General features: G+C 62.7%; 2 protein-coding genes across 6 annotated transcripts; both read right to left on the minus strand.

The window, feature by feature from the left end:
• Positions 1-573: 573 nt before the first annotated feature.
• Positions 574-4,238, minus strand: TMEM98 (transmembrane protein 98). Of its 4 annotated transcripts, none has more exons than XR_009420050.1 (6): positions 3,482-3,599; positions 3,203-3,236; positions 2,811-2,926; positions 2,306-2,365; positions 853-1,798; positions 574-791 (listed from the first exon to the last, which is right to left on the minus strand). XR_009420050.1 is itself a non-coding variant. In XM_059489396.1 (5 exons), exons 1-5 carry the CDS (start codon positions 3,595-3,597, stop codon positions 1,591-1,593), a joined length of 534 nt encoding a protein of 177 aa, XP_059345379.1. In that variant the 5' UTR covers positions 3,598-3,599; the 3' UTR covers positions 574-1,590. The 4 variants fall into 4 exon arrangements, 2 of the variants coding, with proteins under 2 accessions (XP_059345379.1, XP_059345380.1); XR_009420049.1 differs by having other exon boundaries at positions 833-1,798; XM_059489396.1 differs by having other exon boundaries at positions 574-1,798.
• Positions 4,239-7,425: 3,187 nt separating this feature from the next.
• Positions 7,426-19,039, minus strand: ARHGAP27 (Rho GTPase activating protein 27). Of its 2 annotated transcripts, XM_059489434.1 has the most exons (16): positions 18,943-19,039; positions 17,833-18,691; positions 14,173-14,598; positions 12,651-12,866; positions 12,229-12,333; positions 12,069-12,136; positions 11,885-11,972; positions 10,500-10,604; positions 9,951-10,049; positions 9,782-9,872; positions 9,561-9,680; positions 9,098-9,196; positions 8,744-8,821; positions 8,487-8,621; positions 7,926-8,031; positions 7,426-7,814 (listed from the first exon to the last, which is right to left on the minus strand). In XM_059489434.1, the coding sequence occupies exons 2-16, from the start codon at positions 18,670-18,672 to the stop codon at positions 7,637-7,639; spliced, it is 2,754 nt and encodes a 917-aa protein (XP_059345417.1). In that variant the 5' UTR covers positions 18,673-18,691; positions 18,943-19,039; the 3' UTR covers positions 7,426-7,636. The 2 variants fall into 2 exon arrangements, with proteins under 2 accessions (XP_059345417.1, XP_059345418.1); XM_059489435.1 differs by lacking the exon at positions 12,229-12,333.
• Between the last annotated feature and the right edge of the window lie 78 nt (positions 19,040-19,117).

The raw sequence follows: 19,117 nt of genomic DNA on the forward strand, positions 1-19,117 counted from the left end.
TCTCCCTGGACCCCCAACCTCTCCAAATCCTACTCCAACACCCTGAAATCCTCTCCATACCCCTCAAACCCCCTCCACACTCCCTCCCAAGCCCCCCAACCTTCCAAATCCACCTCCAACCCCACAAAATCCCCTCTAAACCCCTCAACCTCCCAAGCCCCTAAACCCCTCCAAATCTACCTTCCACCCCACAAAATCTCCTCTAAACCAACCCCTCAACCTCTCAAGCCCCCAAACCCCTCCAAATCCACCTTCCACCCCACAAAATCCCCTCTAAACTCCTCAAACCCCCTCCACACTCCTTCCCAAGCCCCCCAAACCTTCCAAATTCAGCTCCAACCCCACAAAATCCCCTCTAAACCCCTCAACCTCCCAAGCCCCCCAACCCCACAAAACCCCCTCCAAACCCCTCAAACCTGCCCACACTCACTCCCAAACCCCCCAACCCCTCCCTAGACCCCCAACCTCCCCTTCATCACCCCCGTTTTGCCTCTCCACGCAGACACCACATCACCAGCCCATCCCAGAGCCACCGTGCGGGGTTGGGGGCACACGGGGCCTTTATTGGGGTCCAATGGCTTTTATTGGGGTCAGATGGCCTTTACTGGGGTCCAATGGCCTTTACTGGGATCTGATGGCCTTTATTGGGGACAGATGGCCTTTACTGGGGTCCAATGGCCCTTATTGGGATCCGATGGCCTTTATTGGGATCCGATGGCCTTTATTGGGGACAGATGGCCTTTACTGGGGTCAGATGGCCTTTATTGGGGTCCGATGGCTTTTATTGGGATCTGATGGCCTTTATTGGGATGCAATAGCCTTTATTGGGGACAGATGGCCTTTACTGGGGACAGATGGCCTTTACTGGGGTCCGACGGCCCTTATTGGGATCCGATGGCCTTTATTGGGATCCGACGGCCCTTATTGGGATCCGACGGCCTTTACTGGGATCTGATGGCCTTTATTGGGGACAGATGGCTTTAATTGGGGTCCAATGGCCTTTATTGGGGACAGATGGCCTTTATTGGGATCCGATGGCCTTCATTGGGGACAGATGGCCATTATTGGGATCCGATGGCCTTCATCGGGGACAGATGGCCTTTATTGGGATCTGATTGCCTTCATTGGAGTCAGATGGCCTTTACTGGGGTCTGGTGGCCTTTATTGGGGTCTGATGACCTTCATTAGGGTCAGATGGCCTTCATTGGGATCCGACGGCCTTTATTGGGGTCAGGTGGCCTTCATTGGGGACAGATGGCCTTTATTGGGATCTGATTGCCTTCATTGGAGTCAGATGGCCTTTACTGGGGTCTGGTGGCCTTTATTGGGGTCTGATGACCTTCATTAGGGTCAGATGGCCTTCATTGGGATCCGACGGCCTTTATTGGGGTCAGGTGGCCTTCATTGGGGACAGATGGCCTTTATTGGGATCTGATTGCCTTCATTGGGGTCAGATGGCCTTTATTGGGGTCAGATGGCCTTTATTGGGGACAGATGGCATTTATTGGGGTCAGATGGCCTTTACTGGGGACCAATGGCCTCTATTGGGATCCGATGGCCTTTACTGGGGTCAGATGGCCTTTACTGGGGTCAGATGGCCGACTGCTCCTGGCGGGGCGGCTCTCCGGGGGCCGGTGGCCGCTCGGGCTCGGTGGCCATGGCGGCCTGGCGCAGCACGGCCATGTGCTCCTCGGCGGCCGCCAGCGAGCGCTCGACCCAGTGGCGAGCGGCCGGCTGGCGACAGGCGCTGCGGGTCACCAGCACCAGGTGACTGACGGACAGCAGCAGCGCCGCGGCCCTGCGGGGACACGGGGCTGTCACCGCCCTGTCACCTCCCTGTCACTGCCCTGTCACCGCCCTGCCCCATGGGGCTTCCTCAGCAACAGCAGCGTGGTCACCAGTTTGGCCGTGGTGACCAGGACCATCAGGGAATGGCCTGAGGTTGTGCCACAGTGGGGTTGGGATGGATTTCAGTGAAAGGTTCTCACCCCACAGGTGCTGGCACTGCCCAGGCTCCCCAGAAAATGGCCCCAGAGCTCCAGGAGGGTTTGGACAGCGCTGCCAGGGATGCCCAGGGTGGGAGTGTTGGGGGGTCTGGGCAGGGCTGGGATTGGGACTGGATGAGCCTTAGGGTCCCTCCCAACCTGGGATATTCTGGGATCTGCTCACTCCCCATCCTGCTGGGTCACCTGGGCTTGTCCCCAGAGTGGGATTGTCCCCAGAGGTGTGGTATGGGATTGGGGGGTGTCCCCACCCACAGGTATCTCCCACCCAGGAGTGTCCCTGTCCTTCCCATCGCTGTCACCTTGCGTCCAGCAGTTTGGGGTCCAGCGGGGGGTACATGGATCTCACCACGTCGTCCACCCTGCGGTGGGGACAGCGTTAACCCCAGGGACACTGTGGTGACACCTTCAGCACACCCAACCCAGGCCTCAAGAGCTCTCTTGGAGTTCTGGGACCCCCCTAGAGCCCCATGAACCCCCCAGAGCCCCAGGTACCCCCTGAACCCCAGGACACCTCCCAGAGTCCCAAAATTACCCCAGTGTCCTGGGACACCTCCCAGAGTCCCCCGACATCCCTAAAGTCCCCAAGTTTCCCTCCAGAGTCCCCAGGGTCCCCCTCAGTGCTTCAGTACCCCCACCAGAGCCTCAGGACATGCCCAGAGCTCCCATGACCCTTCCAGACCCACCCTGGAAATCTCTGGGGATCCTCCAGAGCCCTGGAATTTTCCCCCCCCAGTCCCTGGGGACACCCCAGAGCCACAGGACCCCACCCAAGAGCCCTGGGACCCCCCAGACATCCCCTGTCACCTGGGGCTGATGCGCTTGGCCACCACAATGATGTCACCCAGGCTGGCTGGGGACTTCACACGTGCACCTGAGCCCATGGTCATGGCCACCAACTTCTCCGTCAGCGTGTGACAGATCTGGGGGACAGTGGTGAGCACTCAGTGCCACCATCAGCACCAATGCCACCATCAACACCAGTGCCACAAGTGCCACCTACCATCAGCACCAGTGCCACCAGTACCAACAATGTCACCATTGCCACCATTACCACAAGTGCTGCCCACCACTGACATCAATGTCACAAGTGCCACTGGTGCCACCACTGCCTACCAGTACCACAGCTCTACCAGTATCACCAGAGTTGCCATTGCCACCAGTGTCACCACTGCCACCAGTGCCACGCTCTCACTCACCTTCAGGATGGCGATGCAGTGGGACACCAGACCCCTGTGGAGAGGGAGAAGGGTGTGAATCCACCTGTGTCCCCCCTGCTCTGTCCTTGTCCCCTGTGTGTCCCCCCTCTCCTGCCAGCCCTTGTCCCTCAGACCTGTGGGGATATTCCCACCCCAAGACCATCTTGAGGACCATCCCCATGGCTTGGTGACCTCCAACTCTGTCCCCTGCATCCCATGATGGGGGGCTGGCACTGCACAGGGGGTCCCCAGCAGTGGGAGGACACAGGGGACACTCACGAGGCGTCCTCCACCCAGTCCTCGTTCTCCAGGATGGCCTCTATGTGGGGGTTGGTGATGACCACATCGTCCAGCTCCAGCTCCGAGGGCTCTGACGGCGTCTCCGTGGTCCCCATCAGGTCCACAATGGGTCTGTCAGAGACATGGGGGACATCCCACCAAGGGCCACCTCCTCGGGTGGCCCCACAGCTCCAATAGCCCTGGTGCTGGTGGATGTGTCCCCATCTTTGTCCCCCAGTGATGTGGATGTGTCCCAAACTGGGACAAGATGGGGGCATCTTCCCTCTGATGATGCTGGACATCACCTGCATCATCCCCCCAATCACAGTGGACGTGTCCCCATCTTTGTTCCTGGAATGTTGGACATGTCCCCATCTTTGTTCCCTGGATGATGTTGGACATGTCCCCATCTTCATCCCTTTGATGATGGCCAATGTGTCCCCATCTTTGTCCCCCTGCTGATGGAGGGTGTGTCCCCATCTTTGTCCCCCCATGACCAGGGACATGTCCCCCACATTGTCTCCATGATGATGCTGAGCATGTCCCCAGCAGTGTCCCCAGCCCACGGGGGTTGGGGTCCCTCTCTGGTGGGGACAGGGACGCTGCCACCCCCGTGGGTCACTCACTTGGTGTCATAGTGGTGGCGCAGGTCCTTGGGGTGACAGTAGCGCTGCCTGCACACCACCACCAGCGCCACGAAGGACGCCAGGAAGATGGTGGCCAGCACCCCGATGGCCACGATGACAACGGTCTCCATGGCTTGTCCCTGCCACAGGGGCTCAGGCGGCCGGGGCCATCACAGCACGCTGGGGGCTGCAGTGACAGGGACACCGGGGACCGGAACTCCACAGATGTTCTCCTGTTCACCCCACACCGCAAAATGCCCAGCCAGGACCAGGTGTCACCCCCAGATTGTCACCCCTCTGTCCCCAAGGTCTTTCTAGAGGCAGTGTCACTTGAGGTATGTGGTGACTTTGGGTGTGGGGTGCAGCATGATTTGGGGGGCTGCCCTCATCCTGTCACCATGGCCATGGGGACAGGAGGGGACAGGGTCTGGGGTGAGGAGAGCAAGGCCTGGGCCATAGGGGGGTGTGGGGACCCCCAGAGTGTGTCCTTCTGGAGACCTCCACCCACAGACCTGTCCCTATGGGGACATGGAGACCCCCCCAGAGCCTGACCCTGATGGGGACCCCAAGAGCCCTTTCCTATGGGGCCATGGGGACCCCAGAGACTGATCCCTATAGGGAGCCCAGAGTTCCTGTCCCTATGGGGCCACAGGGACCCCCAGAGCCCCCAGTCCTGATTCCTATGGGGTCATGTGGACCTCCAGAGCCCCCTTTCCATGGGGATCCCCCAAATCTGTGCCACGGGGACCCCAGAACCAGCCGTGCTGCCGTAGCAGGGCCTGTGTGTCCCTGTCCCCATGTTCAGCAGGACACCAGCCATACCAGGCCCAGGGGACCTTGTGTCCCCACCTGGACAGACTGGGAGTCCCTGTGGGGTTCCCATCCTGCAGGGACCCCCCTTGTACCCACCCCGCGGGCCGGGGGCTCCATCCCTGCCCTCCCTACCTGTTCCAGCCGGGTGGCACCGCCGGGCCGGGCGGGACACGGGGACACGCGGGGACGGTGCCACTTCCGTGCCGGGTGTGCAAACACGGCCACACCGACCTTCGCCCCCTGACTCACACCTGGGCCCCCCACGGACGGGGGGTGCGGGATGAGCCCCCAAAACCCTCCGGCCCCACTGCTCCCCCCCTCCCCTCACCCTCTTTTTCTTTCCCCCCTAAATCCCACTGAATTTTAAGCCAGGTTTAGGGATTTGGCTTAAATTTCCAGCCCAGCTGCAGTTGTCGCTGCAACCCCACAGGGTTGGGGACAGCGAGGGGGGGACAGGGTGCTCCCCCCACCCCCCCTCCGCCACTTTCTCACTGCGATTAAAGCCTTAAGAGGGATTTCGGCTGCCAAAGCTGCTTTTGCTGTAACCCCCTGGTGCCTGGTCCTGGGGAGGGCACAGCCCCGGGGGTGTCCCCAGGCCCCCACAAAGTGTCCCCAGCGCCACCCCGAGCCGCAGGGGGTGTCACTGTCCCGGCTGGCCTGGGGTCAGACCCTGCCGAGCAGCACCAGGGAAGGTGGAAGGGGGAGTCTGGGGGGGCACTGGGAGAGAGGTTGGGGGGTTCTGGGATGGGGGGGACTCTGCTGGGGGGGTCCTGGAAGTGGGGGGGCTCTTGCTGAGGGGTGTCCGCCGAGTCCCTCTGAGTCTCTGGGGGGTCGCTGCTGGCGGTTCCCAGTCCCGCACAGTCCCGGTTACCGGGGGTCACGGGGCTGACGGGGTCCCTCCTGGCCCTGGGGGTCGCTCCGGGGGCCCAGAGGTGGGGGTGGGGGTCTCTGGGGGGTCTCGACACTGCTCTATGGGAGGGATCGCTCCCAGGGGTCCCCTACAGCGCCTGCGGTCCCGTGGGGGGTTGGGGGATGGCTGGGGGGGTCCCGGGTGGGAGATCCCCTCCCAGCTCCCTCGGCGGGTCCCTGCGACCCTCCCGGGTCCCGCCAGTCCCTCCCGGATCCCCGCACCTGGAGCGGCTCCGCGGCGGCCGCGAACAAGATGGAGCCGGGCGGGGGGCGCGGAGCGGGGCCGGGAGCGGGGAGGGAGCAGAGAGGGAGCGGGGTGGGATCGGGATGGGAGCGGGGATCGGCCGGGCTCTGCCCCCAGCACCGCCTCCCTCCCGCCCCGAGGGGCCCCGAGAGTCCCCTGCTCCTCCTAAAGTTCTCAAGTGCGTCCCATGCATCCAAAAGTGTCCCAAAATGTCCCAAAGCACTCGCACTGCGCTCCTGAAGAATCCCCTCTTGTCACAAAGTACTTCCTTGTGCTCCAAGGTGGCTCCGGCGCGTCCCAAAGTGCCGCTGCTGCACCCTCAAAGCATTGTCTTGCCCCCCAAAGTATCCCCTTGTGCCCCCAAATTCCCCCCTACATTCCACACCGTCCCTTCCCTGTCCCCAGTTGTGGCCCCTTGTGTCCCAGTTGCATTCCAAATTGTCCCCATTGTGTCCCAAACCACTGTCCCTGCACTCCTGAGCCAGTTTTTCTTTGTGTCCTGAAAATCCTTGTGCCCCAAAATGACCCCACTGCACACCAAAATGTCTCTGTCTTGTCCCAAAGTGTCCCCACTGCCATCCAGCTTGGCCCCATTACATCCCCACCACACCCCAAAGAGCCCTTTGTTATGTCCCCAAGTGTTCCCTCTGCACCCCAGCCACCCCTGGGTCCCCAACTGCTGCCATGTGCTGTCCTTGCTGTGTGTCAAAGCACAGGACATGTGTCCCATGTCCCCACACCTCCTCCTCGTGTCCCTGCCATGCCCTTTATTGTCCCCATGATGTCCCAAAGAACTTTCAGTCATGTCCCTTGCCATCCTTGTTGTGTCCCATCCAGTCCTGGTTGTGTCCCAGCTTGTCACCATCATGACCCAAAGTGCCCCCAGCCCAGGAGGTGGCTCTGTGTGAAGGGGACTCATGTCCCATGACTGCGTGGCTCTCATCATGTTTCGCTGTCTGTGGTGACACTGGTGGTGACACAGTGCTTGGTGACACCAGCCAGGAATGTTGTCCCAGGTCCCCTCATCCTCATGGGGTATGAAGGCCATATGGTGTCCCTGAGGGTCACCAGCAACCAAGGAGCACCGAGCCCTTGTGCCACCCATGTCCCTGGGATGTCCCCTTGTTCTGCCAGCAACACCTGACCCCTGGGATGTCCCCTTGTCCTGCCAGCAACACCTGACCCCTGTGTCTGCATGGGCTCTTTTATTTGGGATGGGGCAGGGGCTGCAGCCACGGCCCTGCCCGGCCCCTCCCTGCCCGCCCGCTGGTGCCGCCGGTGCCCAGCAGGCCCTGCCCGCCAGACCCTCCCTGCTCCACCCAGCTCCAGGGGGGCACTGCAGGGCTCCACTGACCATGGGGACCCCCTGAGCCCCCCTCACATCCAGCCCCAGTGGGATGGGGTGGCCAAGGATGATCCCCCAGGAGCCCCTCCCTTGAGCCAGGTCACCGCGCTGCCCTCCATGGAGCCACCAGCGAGGTGACACATGGCCAAGTCCTTCCTGGAGATGCTGCTCCATCAAGTCCTCACTGCCAGGCTCGTGCCCGCACGTGTCCCCAGGGTTTATCCATCAGGGAAGATGTATCCATAGTGGTTGAGGATGTGCTCCACCACCTGGTTCTGGAAGACCATGTGCATGGCCATGTTGCTCTCCTCGCTGGCCGGCCGCAGCAGCGTGGGGCCGAAGACGATGGCGACGCTCTGCACTGACATGCGGTTCTCCTCCTTGTGCTCCACCACCCTGTGGGACAGGGGACGTGTCACCAGCATGGCCCTGACCCTGGGGCTGTCCCCAGAGTCGTGTTCTGCCTTCCTGCACCGGGTTGGGTTTGGGGGAACAAGGGGGTGTCACCTGCAGAGGTGGCGGAAAAGGACCTTCATGGTGTCATGGTGGGCGGGTGGCAGGGACAGCACCAGGTCCCGGATGCATTGGCCCCTCAGGGACAGGTCCTGGATCTCTGCCAGGGAGGGAGGGCACGGTGGGGCGCTGGCTCCAGCAGTCACAGCATCCCTGCCCCCACCCCCATTCCCATCCTCATCCCATCCTAATCCCCATCATCTCCCCTGTCCCAGTTCCTGTCTCCATTCCCATCCCTTTTCTATCTCATTCCTGTCCCCAACCCCATCCTTTTACCCTTCTCCATCCCATCTCTATTCAATCCCAGTTCCCATCCATGTCTCCATCTCATCCCATTTCAACTCCATCCTTGTCCCCATCCTATACCTATCTCCACCCCCTCCCCATCTCATCATCTCAGCCCATCCCATCCCATCCCATCCCACCCCATCTCACCCCATCCCATCCCATCCCATCCCATCCCATCCCATCCCATCCCATCCCATCCCATCCCATCCCATCCCATCCCATCCCATCCCATCCCATCCCATCCCATCCCCTGTCCCTGTCCCTCACTGATGGCAGCGATGAACTTGTCGAAGTGGCTGAAGGGGACGAGTGGCTCTGGCAGCTCCCGCAGGAAGAGCTTCAGTGCCCCGGTGACAACGTGGATGTCCTCCCAGCGCCCGTCATCCAGGTCCAGCTGCTCATCTGGGGGTGGAGCAGCATCTCAGCTGTGCCCAGAGCCCCAGGGATGGGTGGGTGGTCCCTGGATGCCCCCTCCCCTGTCCCTCTGTCCCATTGTCCCCCACTGTCACCGCGGGTGACCGTACCGTGCTCCACCTTGTAGCGCAGCTTCTGGATGGTGGCCAGGTTGCCACTGACCCGGTACAGCCCATCAATGTCCAGACCTGGGCAGATGGAGATGGGGGAAAACTTCCAGTTAAACAATCCACACTGGGATGGGACATGAGGGACTCCTGAGGGAACTCTGGGTCCCCATGTGTCCCTGCTGTCCCCTGGAGGATGCCCACAGCCAGATGGCACATGGTGACAGTGACCAGTACAGCTGTGTTGGTGCTCACAGCAGCCACACCAGGCTTCCAAGGAAAACCCAAACATCCCACGTAGGCTGTCCCTGGATCTGTCCCCATGCCGGTGTCCCAGGCTGTCCCTGTCCCCTGTACCTCTCCTCTCCACGGTCCAGATGCACTGCAGGACAAAGCGTGGCACCGTCCCTCGCTCCCGCTCACACAGCGCCAGCAGCGAGCAGCCAAAAACCTGGTCTGGGAACACAGCAGGGACATGAGCATGGCCAGGGGACACCAGGAGGGTGGCTAGTGGGGGACAGGGTTGGGGACAGAGGGACTTGTTCCCACCAGGGTGGCTGGAGGTGATGGAACATCATCAAGATGTTGGGTCAGGCTTGGGCTTGGTCACTCAACCCAGTGTCCCAGCTCCACCTCTGGCTGTCCCAGCTCCATCCCTGCCTGTCCCCTCCCACCCTCCATCCTGCAGACATCCCGAGGGACTCAGCCCCATTCCAGCACCCACCCGTGACAGGTCCTATCCCTACACCCCATCCCACTCTGGATTTGCCCTCATCCCAGCCCCGTGCCAGCACCCCCCGATCCCGCCCCGCACACCCACCCTTGATGTAGCCCCTCTCCCGCAGGGACTGCATCGTCGGCCGCCTCTGCAGGAACTTGCGGAGTTTGTTCCGGACCCGGTTGGTGTCACTCTCGGCACTGCCCGTCGCCTGTCCTGCCGCTGCCGGGGACATGGGACATGGGACACATCAGCTCCGTCCCCAGGGTCCCCGCAGGGTGGGTGGCACTGCCAGGCCCCCCGTGCCCATCCCGGGTGCTCACCTGCCCTCCGCTCCTCGCCGCCCCCCAGCTTCTCCCGGGAGCCGAACTCAGCCCGAATTTCGGCCTCGTCCTCTGCGGAGATGTCGGAGCCCTACGGAAGCGGCGCCGTGAGACGCCGGGCCCGGCCCCAGCCCCAGGGCGGCCATGGGGGATCGGGGGCCCCGCTCACCCTGCGGCCGATGCTGTCGGCGATGGCCTTGTGCCAGGCGGTGATGATCTGCTCCGAGTCGTGCTGGATGAGGAATTCCGAGCCCTCCCGCGTCCTCAGCTGCCGGAGCGATAGGCAGAGGTCAGGGAAAGGGCACGGGGCTGCCGCAACCGGGCGGATTTAGGAACCAGGATGTGGCTGAGCCCGGCGCCAGCTGCGATGGCACCAAACGGTGCCGTGTGCGGGGAGCTGGAGCGGCTGGAGCGGCTCCTCCCCGTGCAAAGCCCCTCCGGGAGCCAGGATGTCCCTTGGAGGCCTCTCTGTCCCCATCAGAACGGGACAGCGATGGGCAGAACGGGACATCCTGGCAGTGCCCCTCTGGGAGCCAGAATGTCCCTTGGTGGCCTCTCTGTCCCCATCAGAACGGGACAGTGACCAGCAGTGCCACTCCCTGCACGTCCCCAGTGTCTGCACTGCCATCCCCTGAACTGGGCAGGGGTGGCATTGCCCTGTGGGCCACCTGTGGACCCTGGGGTGTGAGCAGTGTCCCTCCTGCTGTCACCTGCTCACCTCCAGGACGTTCTTCTTGCTGGACTTGTCCCTGCCGGCCCAGGCGAGGGTGGCCCCGCGCAGCTTCACTGTGTGCTCGGGGGTGGTCAGGGTGCTGGGGTGCCTCTGTGGGGATAAGGGGATGAGGGTGGCACCTGCCCACAGGGGACAGGGACACCGGGATGCTGCTGGGGGGTGTGGGCTGCCCTCCTCCAGAACAGGCAAGGTTGCCAGATGTCCTTTGTGGGACCCCTCTGTCCCCTCCTGTGCTCTCTGCAGGACTAGGACATGGGTGGGGCGAGGGTCATGGCCACCAGCTTGGGGACAGCCAGTCCTAGGGCTGCCATCACCTCGAGGGACATTCCCAGCCCTCCCCAGGGACCCTGGGGGGGCTCCAGCTTTGGGGTCCCTCTCAGTGACACTGCAGGAATGGAGAGGGTGGCTGCTCCCAAGGAGGAGGATTTTGCAGGGGGTGAGCATCAGGCTCACTGCTTCTCCCCACGCCCTGGGTTTTGGGGTGCTTTGGCCACCAAGAGCCTCTGCACCCCCAGCCAGAGCCCCGAACCCCCGAGGTGGGGCCAGCACTGTCTCCCCAGCTGTGGGTGCCCTGACTTCCCCCCCCTTCGCTGTCACCACAGGGTGTTGCAAGAGCCACGGCAACTTCTGCACTTCTGCATCCGGAGCTGGGCACTGCGGGGGGAGGAGCTGGACCCGGGGGCCGGCTCTGCTTCCTCCTGCTGGCTCCCACCAGCTCCAGGTGCTCCGACACTGCCACCCCTGCAGGGTGTGCTGGGGGGTGAGCTGGGGTCGCTGTGCTGGGGTCCCTGTGCAGGGCACCTGCCCTGTCCTGTGGGTCCTGGTCCCATCCTTCAAGTGCTGACATCCCCCACAGTGCTGGGGTCTTATTTTTTGGATGCTGGTCCTGTCCCCTGCATGTTGGCCTCAACCTATGGGTGCTGATCCCATCCCGCAGCTTCGACCCCATCCTGTGGATCCTTGCCCTGTCCTAAGGGTGCTGGTCCTATCCTGCTGATGCTGGCCCCATTCTGTGGGTGCTGGTCCTATCCTGCTGATGCTGACCCCATTCTGTGGGTGCTGGCCATGGTCCCCCTACTCCAAGAGCCTCTGCACTCCCTAGACAGAGCCCTGAACCCCCACCCCAGAGGTGAGGCCAGCGCTGTGTTCCCTGTGGGTGCTGCCCCTATCCTGCACACATTGGCCACATCCTGCGAGTTCTTGTCGTGTCCCATGGGTGCTGACCCTGTCCCATGGGTGCTGGCTCTGTCCCATGGGTGCTGGCCCTGTCCCATGGGTGCTGGCTCTGTCCCATGGGTGCTGGCCCTGTCCCATGGACACTGCTCCCATCCCATGGGAGCTGCCCTGCCCCAAGGCACTGGGGCTCTTACCAAGGCACTGGCAGCTGAGTGCTTGGAGTCCTTGAAGAAGGTGAGGATTCCCCCTTCCAGCACTGTCCAGGAGGAGCTCCAGTTCTTCCTGGGGAGGGGAGCAGGGGTCACACAGGGATAGCACAGCCCCTTTTCCCTGCTGGACTCGTGTCTCCAGAGGCAGGGGACACCGGGATGTCCTTACCGGAGCCGCTTCCCTCTGTCCACTGTCTTGGTCCTGTTGAGCACCCCGGCTTTTTCGAGGCTTTTAAACTGGAAAGTGAAGATGGGGGTGTCAAATTTGGCCCTTGCTCTGCCTGGTGCTGGGGTGAGGGCAGGCTGGGTGCTCCTTCCTGGGTGCTCACCTTCTCCTCCCTGCTGCCTGGGGCTGGTGACACGGGGCTGTGCCAGGCGGAGAGCCCGCTGTCCTGGCTGGAGCCACTGCTGGCCCGCTCGTGGTGGGATGGCACCTGGGCAGGGAGGGGTCAGGTGAAGCCTGAGGTGCCCCTGGAAGGAGGGGCTGGGCTGTGCACCCACAGCACCCCAGAGCTCCCACAGCCCCTGCTCTGTGGGCTTGTGAGGATGTTTATCCCTGGCAGTCACCCCTGCCTGCATCTGTCCCTCATCTCACCCCCATCCCCAGCGCTGTCCCTGTCCTTGTCCATAACCCATCCCTGTCCCCATCCCAGTTCCTATCCCTGTGTTCATCCCTCTTCCATTTCCTGTCCCTTTCCCTGTCCCCATCCCCATCCCTGTCCCAGTCCCTGTTCCCATCCCTGTCCCGTACCGTGTCAGGGGCGAAGTGCTCGGGGTAGAACACGAGTCCCTCGGGGTGGCCGTGCCCGTACCAGCCTGGGGACGAGCCCAGCTCCTCGGGGCGCCTCGGGGACAGGCACAGAGAGGCCCTCTGGTCATAGGAGCCCACAGGTGAATAGTCCTCCTCAGGATAACACTCCAGCTCATCTGGAGACAGGTCTGGATAATCCGTTTCTGGAGTGGGTGGCTGGAGAGAAGAGGAAGTTCAAGATCTTGTGCCCAACCAAGAGATCTGCATCTCTGCGTGTCGCCCAGGTGGGCGCTGCCCCATCTCCATCATCTCCATTCCTATATCTGTCTCCATTCCCATCTCCATCTCAACCCCTGTCTCCATCTCCATTCCTATTCCTGTTTCTATCTCCAACTCAATCCCGGTACCATTCTGTTCTCCATCTTCATCTTCATCTTCATTCCCATCTCTGTCTCCCATCTCCAACTTCCTCCCCATCTCCATCCCATCCCATCCCAGTCTCCATCTCCATTCCCTCTCTTTCTACATCCCTGTATCTGTTCCCATCTCCATCTTTGTTTCCATATTCATCTCCATTTCATCTCCCATCCTTTCTCAGTCTTCAGCTCTGCCTCCATTTTCATCCCATCGCTGTTTCCATCTGCAGTCTCATCCTTTCCTATACCCCTGTATCCATACCCATGCCCATCTTCACCTGTCTCCATTCCCATCTGTCTCAGTTTCCATCTCCATCTCAATTTCCATCTCCATTGCATCTCCCACACCTTTCTCAATCCCAGTCTCCGTCGTGTCTCCTTTTTCATCTCATCCCTGCCAGGATGCTAGGATTTCCATCTCCATTCCTATTCATGTCTCCAATCCCATCCCTGTCTTCAATCCCATCCTTTTTCCATCTCCAATCCCATCCCTGTCTCCATTCCCATCCCTGTGTCCATTCCCATCTCATTTCCATCTCCATTCCCATCCCATTTCCATCTCCTATCCCATCCCTGTCTCCTAACCCATCCCTTTTTCATGTCTCCAATCCTATCCCTGTCTCCAAACCCATCCCTTTTCCATCTCCAATCCCATCCTGGTCTCCATTCCCATCCCTGTCTCCAATCCCATTTCCATCTCCATTCCCATCCCTATCTCCAATCCTATCCCTGTCTCCAATCCCATTCCATTTCCATTTCCAATCCCATCCCTGTCTCCATTCCTGTCCCATTTCCATCTCCATTCCTATCCCTGACTCCAATCCCATCCTGGTCTCCAATCCCATCCCTGTCTCCAATCCCATCCTTCTCCAGTCCCATCCCTGTCTCCAATCCCATTCCATCTCCATCTCCATCTCCATCTCCATCTCCATCTCCATCTCCATCTCCATTCTCATCCCTGTCTTATTCCCATCCCTGTCTCCAATCCCATCCCATCCCCGTCTCCAATCCCATCCCATTTCCATCTCCACTCCCATCCCTGTCCCCACTCCCACCCCTGTCTCCGCCCCACCCCAAGCCCTCCCCGCGCCTCGCCGGGTGCTCACCCTCTGCTCCATGGGACCGTACCGCGTCCCCCCAGGGAGCCTCTCCCGGGGGCTGCCCGTGTCTCCTGCACTGGGGGGGTCCCACGACGTCTCACCTGTCACCGAATTATAGAAAAAAGTCTGTCCGCTTCCTTGGTCCACGTGCTGTTCCCACGCGGGAAGCTCCGGGCTGTGTGCGAGCGAGGAGGCGGGAGAGGCGCCGGCACTCACTCCGTCGGCCGCCTGCCCGAAGGGACAATCCCACGTGGTCTCGCCCGTCACGGGGTTGTAATAAAACAAATGTCCACTGTCCGTGTCCGTGTGGGTTTCCCAGTCCGACACGGAGCCGCCGGGCTCCTCTGGGGCCGAGCTGGCGGCGGCCTCTGCCCGCAGCTCCTGGATGTTGAGGTAGATGGGATCCGGTGTCTCCTCTGATTCCTTGCGTGCCTGGGGGAACACGGATGTGTCACTGTTGAGCTGGGATGGCACTCCTGGGATGGCACTCCTGGGATGGCATTCCTGGGATGGCATTCCTGTGGTGTCCCCACTGTGGTGTCCGGGTGGCCGATGGGTGAGGCACTGAGGGGTTGGATCCTGTCCTGGCTGCTGGGTCACCAAAAGTGACCTGGGCCCCCAAAAAGTGTGGGGCAGGAGGTGCCAGTGATGGGAGGCCAGGAGGTGGAGAGGGGCACCCAGAGTGGGGCAGGGAGCACCCACTGGCACATTGAGGTCCAGCACTTGTGTCACCTGCTGCTGGCAGCACCCTCACAACCAGCACCATGTCACTGGTACCTGCACGACCCACTGTGTGCAGCACTGCAGCAGCACTGCAGCACTGGCACCGGTGTCACTGCATCATCAGTACCTGCATCATCAGCACCCACATCATCAGCACCCACATCACTGGCACCCATGTCACCCACATCATCAACAACTGTGTCCCTGGTACCTACTCATGCAGCACCTGTGTCACTTGTACCTGCATCATCCACACTTGCATCACTGGTACCTGCATCACCCCCTGGATTCAGCACCCCCATCACTGGTACCTGCTCTCCACAGCACCCCCATCACTGGTACCTGCATCACCTGCTCTCCGCAGCAGCCGCAGCACTGACACCCACACCATGAACACCCACAATCTCTGCACTGACACCTGCGGTCCCAACACCTCCAACCTGCTCATCCTCTGCAGCCCCAGCATCTGTGCCCACCCCTCTGGTGGGCACCCCAACACTCACACCCATCTCACCCACGCTTGCACCCCAGCACTCATCACCTGCACCCTGGGACATTTCCAGCACCCACAGCCCCGGCCTCCCGCCCAGAGCCGGATGCTGAACCAGACAGTCCCATCACCACATCCCAAAATAGCACCCCCAGCACCAGCCGGGCTGATCCCTCCTGTGGGGACCCCGGGGTAGGGGGATGTGTCCCCTGGGACCAGGAGGGTGCTGCCAGCAGGGAACCCCCTCCTGTCACCCTTTGATCTCCCCAGCTTTACAGCCTGAGTCTGTCACCAATGGCTGTGGGGACAAAGGTCCCGACTGCAGCCCTGCCCATCACCCCGAGGGAGGTGACAGTCGGTGCACTGTCCTTGGGGACACCCTGGATCAGAGCGGGACAGCAGCTCCATGACACCTCTCATCATCCCCCTATCATCCCACAACCCCCCCACCCTGGTGAGCAGGGCCAGAAACTACTGGGGGTCTGCCCTCGTCCTGGGGACAAGGGACATGGGGGTGGCAATGGGGCATCCCTGGCACCGAGCCCCCCCAGCACCTCTCTGTCCCCTCTGGGTGCATCCCTGGGGGTTTCTCACCCCGGGGGGGTACTGTGTGCCCCCTCCCCACTTTGGGATGAGCATTGTGGCACCCTCCAGCACCCGCAAACCCCCAGGGAAAGCCGAGGGGGAGCCTGGCAAGGGGTGACCCCAAAACACCCCCCTGTCCCCTGGTTGGGAGCACCCTTGGGTGCTGCCTACCTTCCCCAGGTGCAGCATCTGCCGTGCCCTGCTCCAGGCCTGCCGGGACCCCCCCGGCACCTGGTCACCCATGGTGGTGACACCGGGGTGGGGACCCCGTGGGGACACCGTGGGGACCCTGTGGGGACAGCGCGAGGCCCCGGTCCCGCTGCTGGCGCCCTGAGCAGGGCCCTGCACCCACCGCGCTTCCTGCCGGGGCTCGAGGAGCGGAAGAGACGCCCAGGGCGGAACCGGCTCCTCTCGGGGCTGTTGTCACCCGGCACCCACAACCTGCCACTCGTCACCCGCTCCAGCAAAGCCCAGGCCACCCAGGAGCTGCTCCAGGGTGATGCTGAGCAGGAATTGCACTGGGGGGATTTTGGGTGCCCTATCTGGTGTCACACTGCTCAAATGGAAGCTGATCTGGAGCTGCTGTGTCCCCACAACACTGGGACCATCCCATCCCCTCCCATCCCCTCCCATCCCCTCCCATCCCATCCCATCCCATCCCATCCCATCCCATCCCATCCCATCCCATCCCATCCCATCCCATCCCATCCCATCCCATCGGGTGCAGATGGTGGCAGGACCGATGCCACCATGGTCCTGCCATGCCCGATGGTTTTGGCACTGGTTGGATTTGGGCAGGAAGGGGAATGTTCCCGTGTTGGCACTGGGGTTGGGGACTATGCTGGGTCACCCCCAGAGGGGCACAGTGGCTTTGTGCAAAGGGCACAGCTGGGGGCACAAGGTATAATATGGGGTGAAAATGAGGTGAAAATGGGGTGGACAATGGGGTGTAAACCGCAGCCCCCCACCATCAATACCCCATTTCCTCCAGCAACTCCCCCAGGTGCACAATCCCTCCAGCCCCCCTGGAAGTGGGGGACACCCAGGCTGGGGGTGCTGCAGGTGCCCGGGGTCACTCCGAAGTGAGGGGCTGGAGACAAGTGAGGAGTGGACAAGGTCGGGGGTGGCCCCACCCCTGTGCCGGCGCTGCCTCACCCTGTGCACCCCAGCCCGCCTTGGTGGCCGGCGGGGACCCCCACCCTTGGGTGCCCCCTCGGGAGGTGCAGCCCAGGGGGCGCTGGGCAGAGCCTTTTGCTACTTACAGGTGTGGGGTGAGCGTGGCTTTGGGGTGTCGGGGCGCCGGCCTGTGCCGGGGAGCACCCAGCACACACCTCGGTCAATGGGTGCTGCGCCCAGGTGAGGCTCCCGCCCCGGCAGGGAGGAGCTGCCGCGCTTCCCTGTTAACCCTTTCTGTCTCCTCTCACCCCGGAACGCTCAGGGAGCCTGAGGGATCACTGCAAAACACCCCAGAGACCACGGGGTTCTGCGGAGTAGGGGGCTGAGAGAGGCCAGGGGTGCCCATGAGGGTGGGGAAACTGAGGCACGGGCCTGGGCCTGAGGGTGGACGGTGTGCGGGGGTGTCCCTGTGTGAGGGGTCTCTCACACCTTCAAAATGATTAATTTTGTCAAGCCCCAATGGTGGGGTCACCTGCAGATTTGTCCCATGGGGTCAGTTCGGTGGGGAGACTTTGGGGATCCCAGCAGTGGCTGTGGGGCCGGAGTGTCACCCCACTCTGTGCCGGGGGTCACAGGCCATGCTGGGGGGACACGGCCACTGAATCAGCCGAGAGGGCAACGCTCAACACCCCCACCCGCTAACCCCCCCCTCAACGCAGCCTCTGGGGACAGCAGCGGGGATGTCACCGTACCTGAGCCGCGGGGCCGGCCCCCGGCCACCTCCTGGCCGCGTCCCTGTCCTTGCCGGGGGCGCAGAGGGTCTCGGAGCGGCTCTTCCCGAGCGGCCGAGCGTGTCCTGGGGGGTCCCCGCATGTCCCCATGGCAGCAGTGGCACCGCGAGGTGTCGGTGTCACCCGCGCCAGGTCATCCAGGGAGTGCGAGGGTCTCACGGGCTCGGCCGGGTGTGGGGTCAGCCCCGGGAGGACCCGAAAAGAGCTGAGTGATGGTGGTGAGTCCCTTTGGGGCACCGAGTCTCTCCTGGGCACCGAGACATTCCTGGGCACCGAATCCTGGAGCACCGAGTCCTTCCTGGGCACCGATTCCCTCTGGAGCACCGAGTCCTTCCTGGGCACCGAGACATTCTTGGACACCGAATCCTTCTGGAGCATCGAGTCCCTCCTGGGCACCGAGTCCTTCCTGGGCACCGAATCCTGGAGCACCGAGTTCCTCCTGGGCACCGGGCATCCTCCTGCCGGCTCCCCCGGCTCGGCGGCGCCGATGAACCGATACTCGTAGGCTGGCGGGGGCTGAGGGACGAGCACGGCCGGCTCTGTCGCAGCGTGTCCCGATGGCGGGGGGTCAAGCGGGGCTGGGGCAGCGATGGGCGGCAGCTCCTTCACGTACTGGGCCGGGATGTAGAAGGGCCGGGCGTCCCCGCTCCTGCGGACGTGCCACCAGTGCGGGTTGGTGCGTTTGAGCAGCACATAGCGCTCGTTGGGTTTGATGGAGACCAAGGTGCCGTCCTTGGCGCGGTACTCGAAGCCGTACTCCACCAGCACCAGCGCCTCCTCCGCCGGCCCCGCCGCCTCCATGGCCTCCCCGCGCCTCCGCCTGCGGGACACGGGGCAGGGGAAGGTGACGGCAGCGCCCAACCCCTCCTGGGCCGAGCACCCCCTAACTCAGTTCCCTCGGGGTCCCCGCTGAGCCGCCGCCCTACGCGGCGGGCTCGCAACCCGCCCGAACCTGCTGGAACACCCTGGGGTCACCGCCACCATCGCTGCCACCGTGCCCCAGACCCCAAAGGCACCGAGCCCCAAAGGCACCGAGCCCCAAAGCACCGAATCCCCGGTCCCCGCTCTCACCTGCGGCCGGCGCTGGGGCGGGGGCGCGCCCGCGGTGCCGCTCGTGCCCGCGCCGGGCCGGTCCCGACTCGCCCGGTTTCCGCCGCCGCCTCGACGAGAGACGGGGCCGGGCTGCGCGGCGGGTGCGTGCCCGGCCCCCGCTGCTGCTCGGGGTGCTGGGCGCGCCCTGTCCCCT

The sequence above is a fragment of the Ammospiza nelsoni genome, chromosome 26 (genome assembly GCF_027579445.1).
Source record: "Ammospiza nelsoni isolate bAmmNel1 chromosome 26, bAmmNel1.pri, whole genome shotgun sequence".
Taxonomy (NCBI): Eukaryota; Metazoa; Chordata; class Aves; order Passeriformes; family Passerellidae; genus Ammospiza; species Ammospiza nelsoni.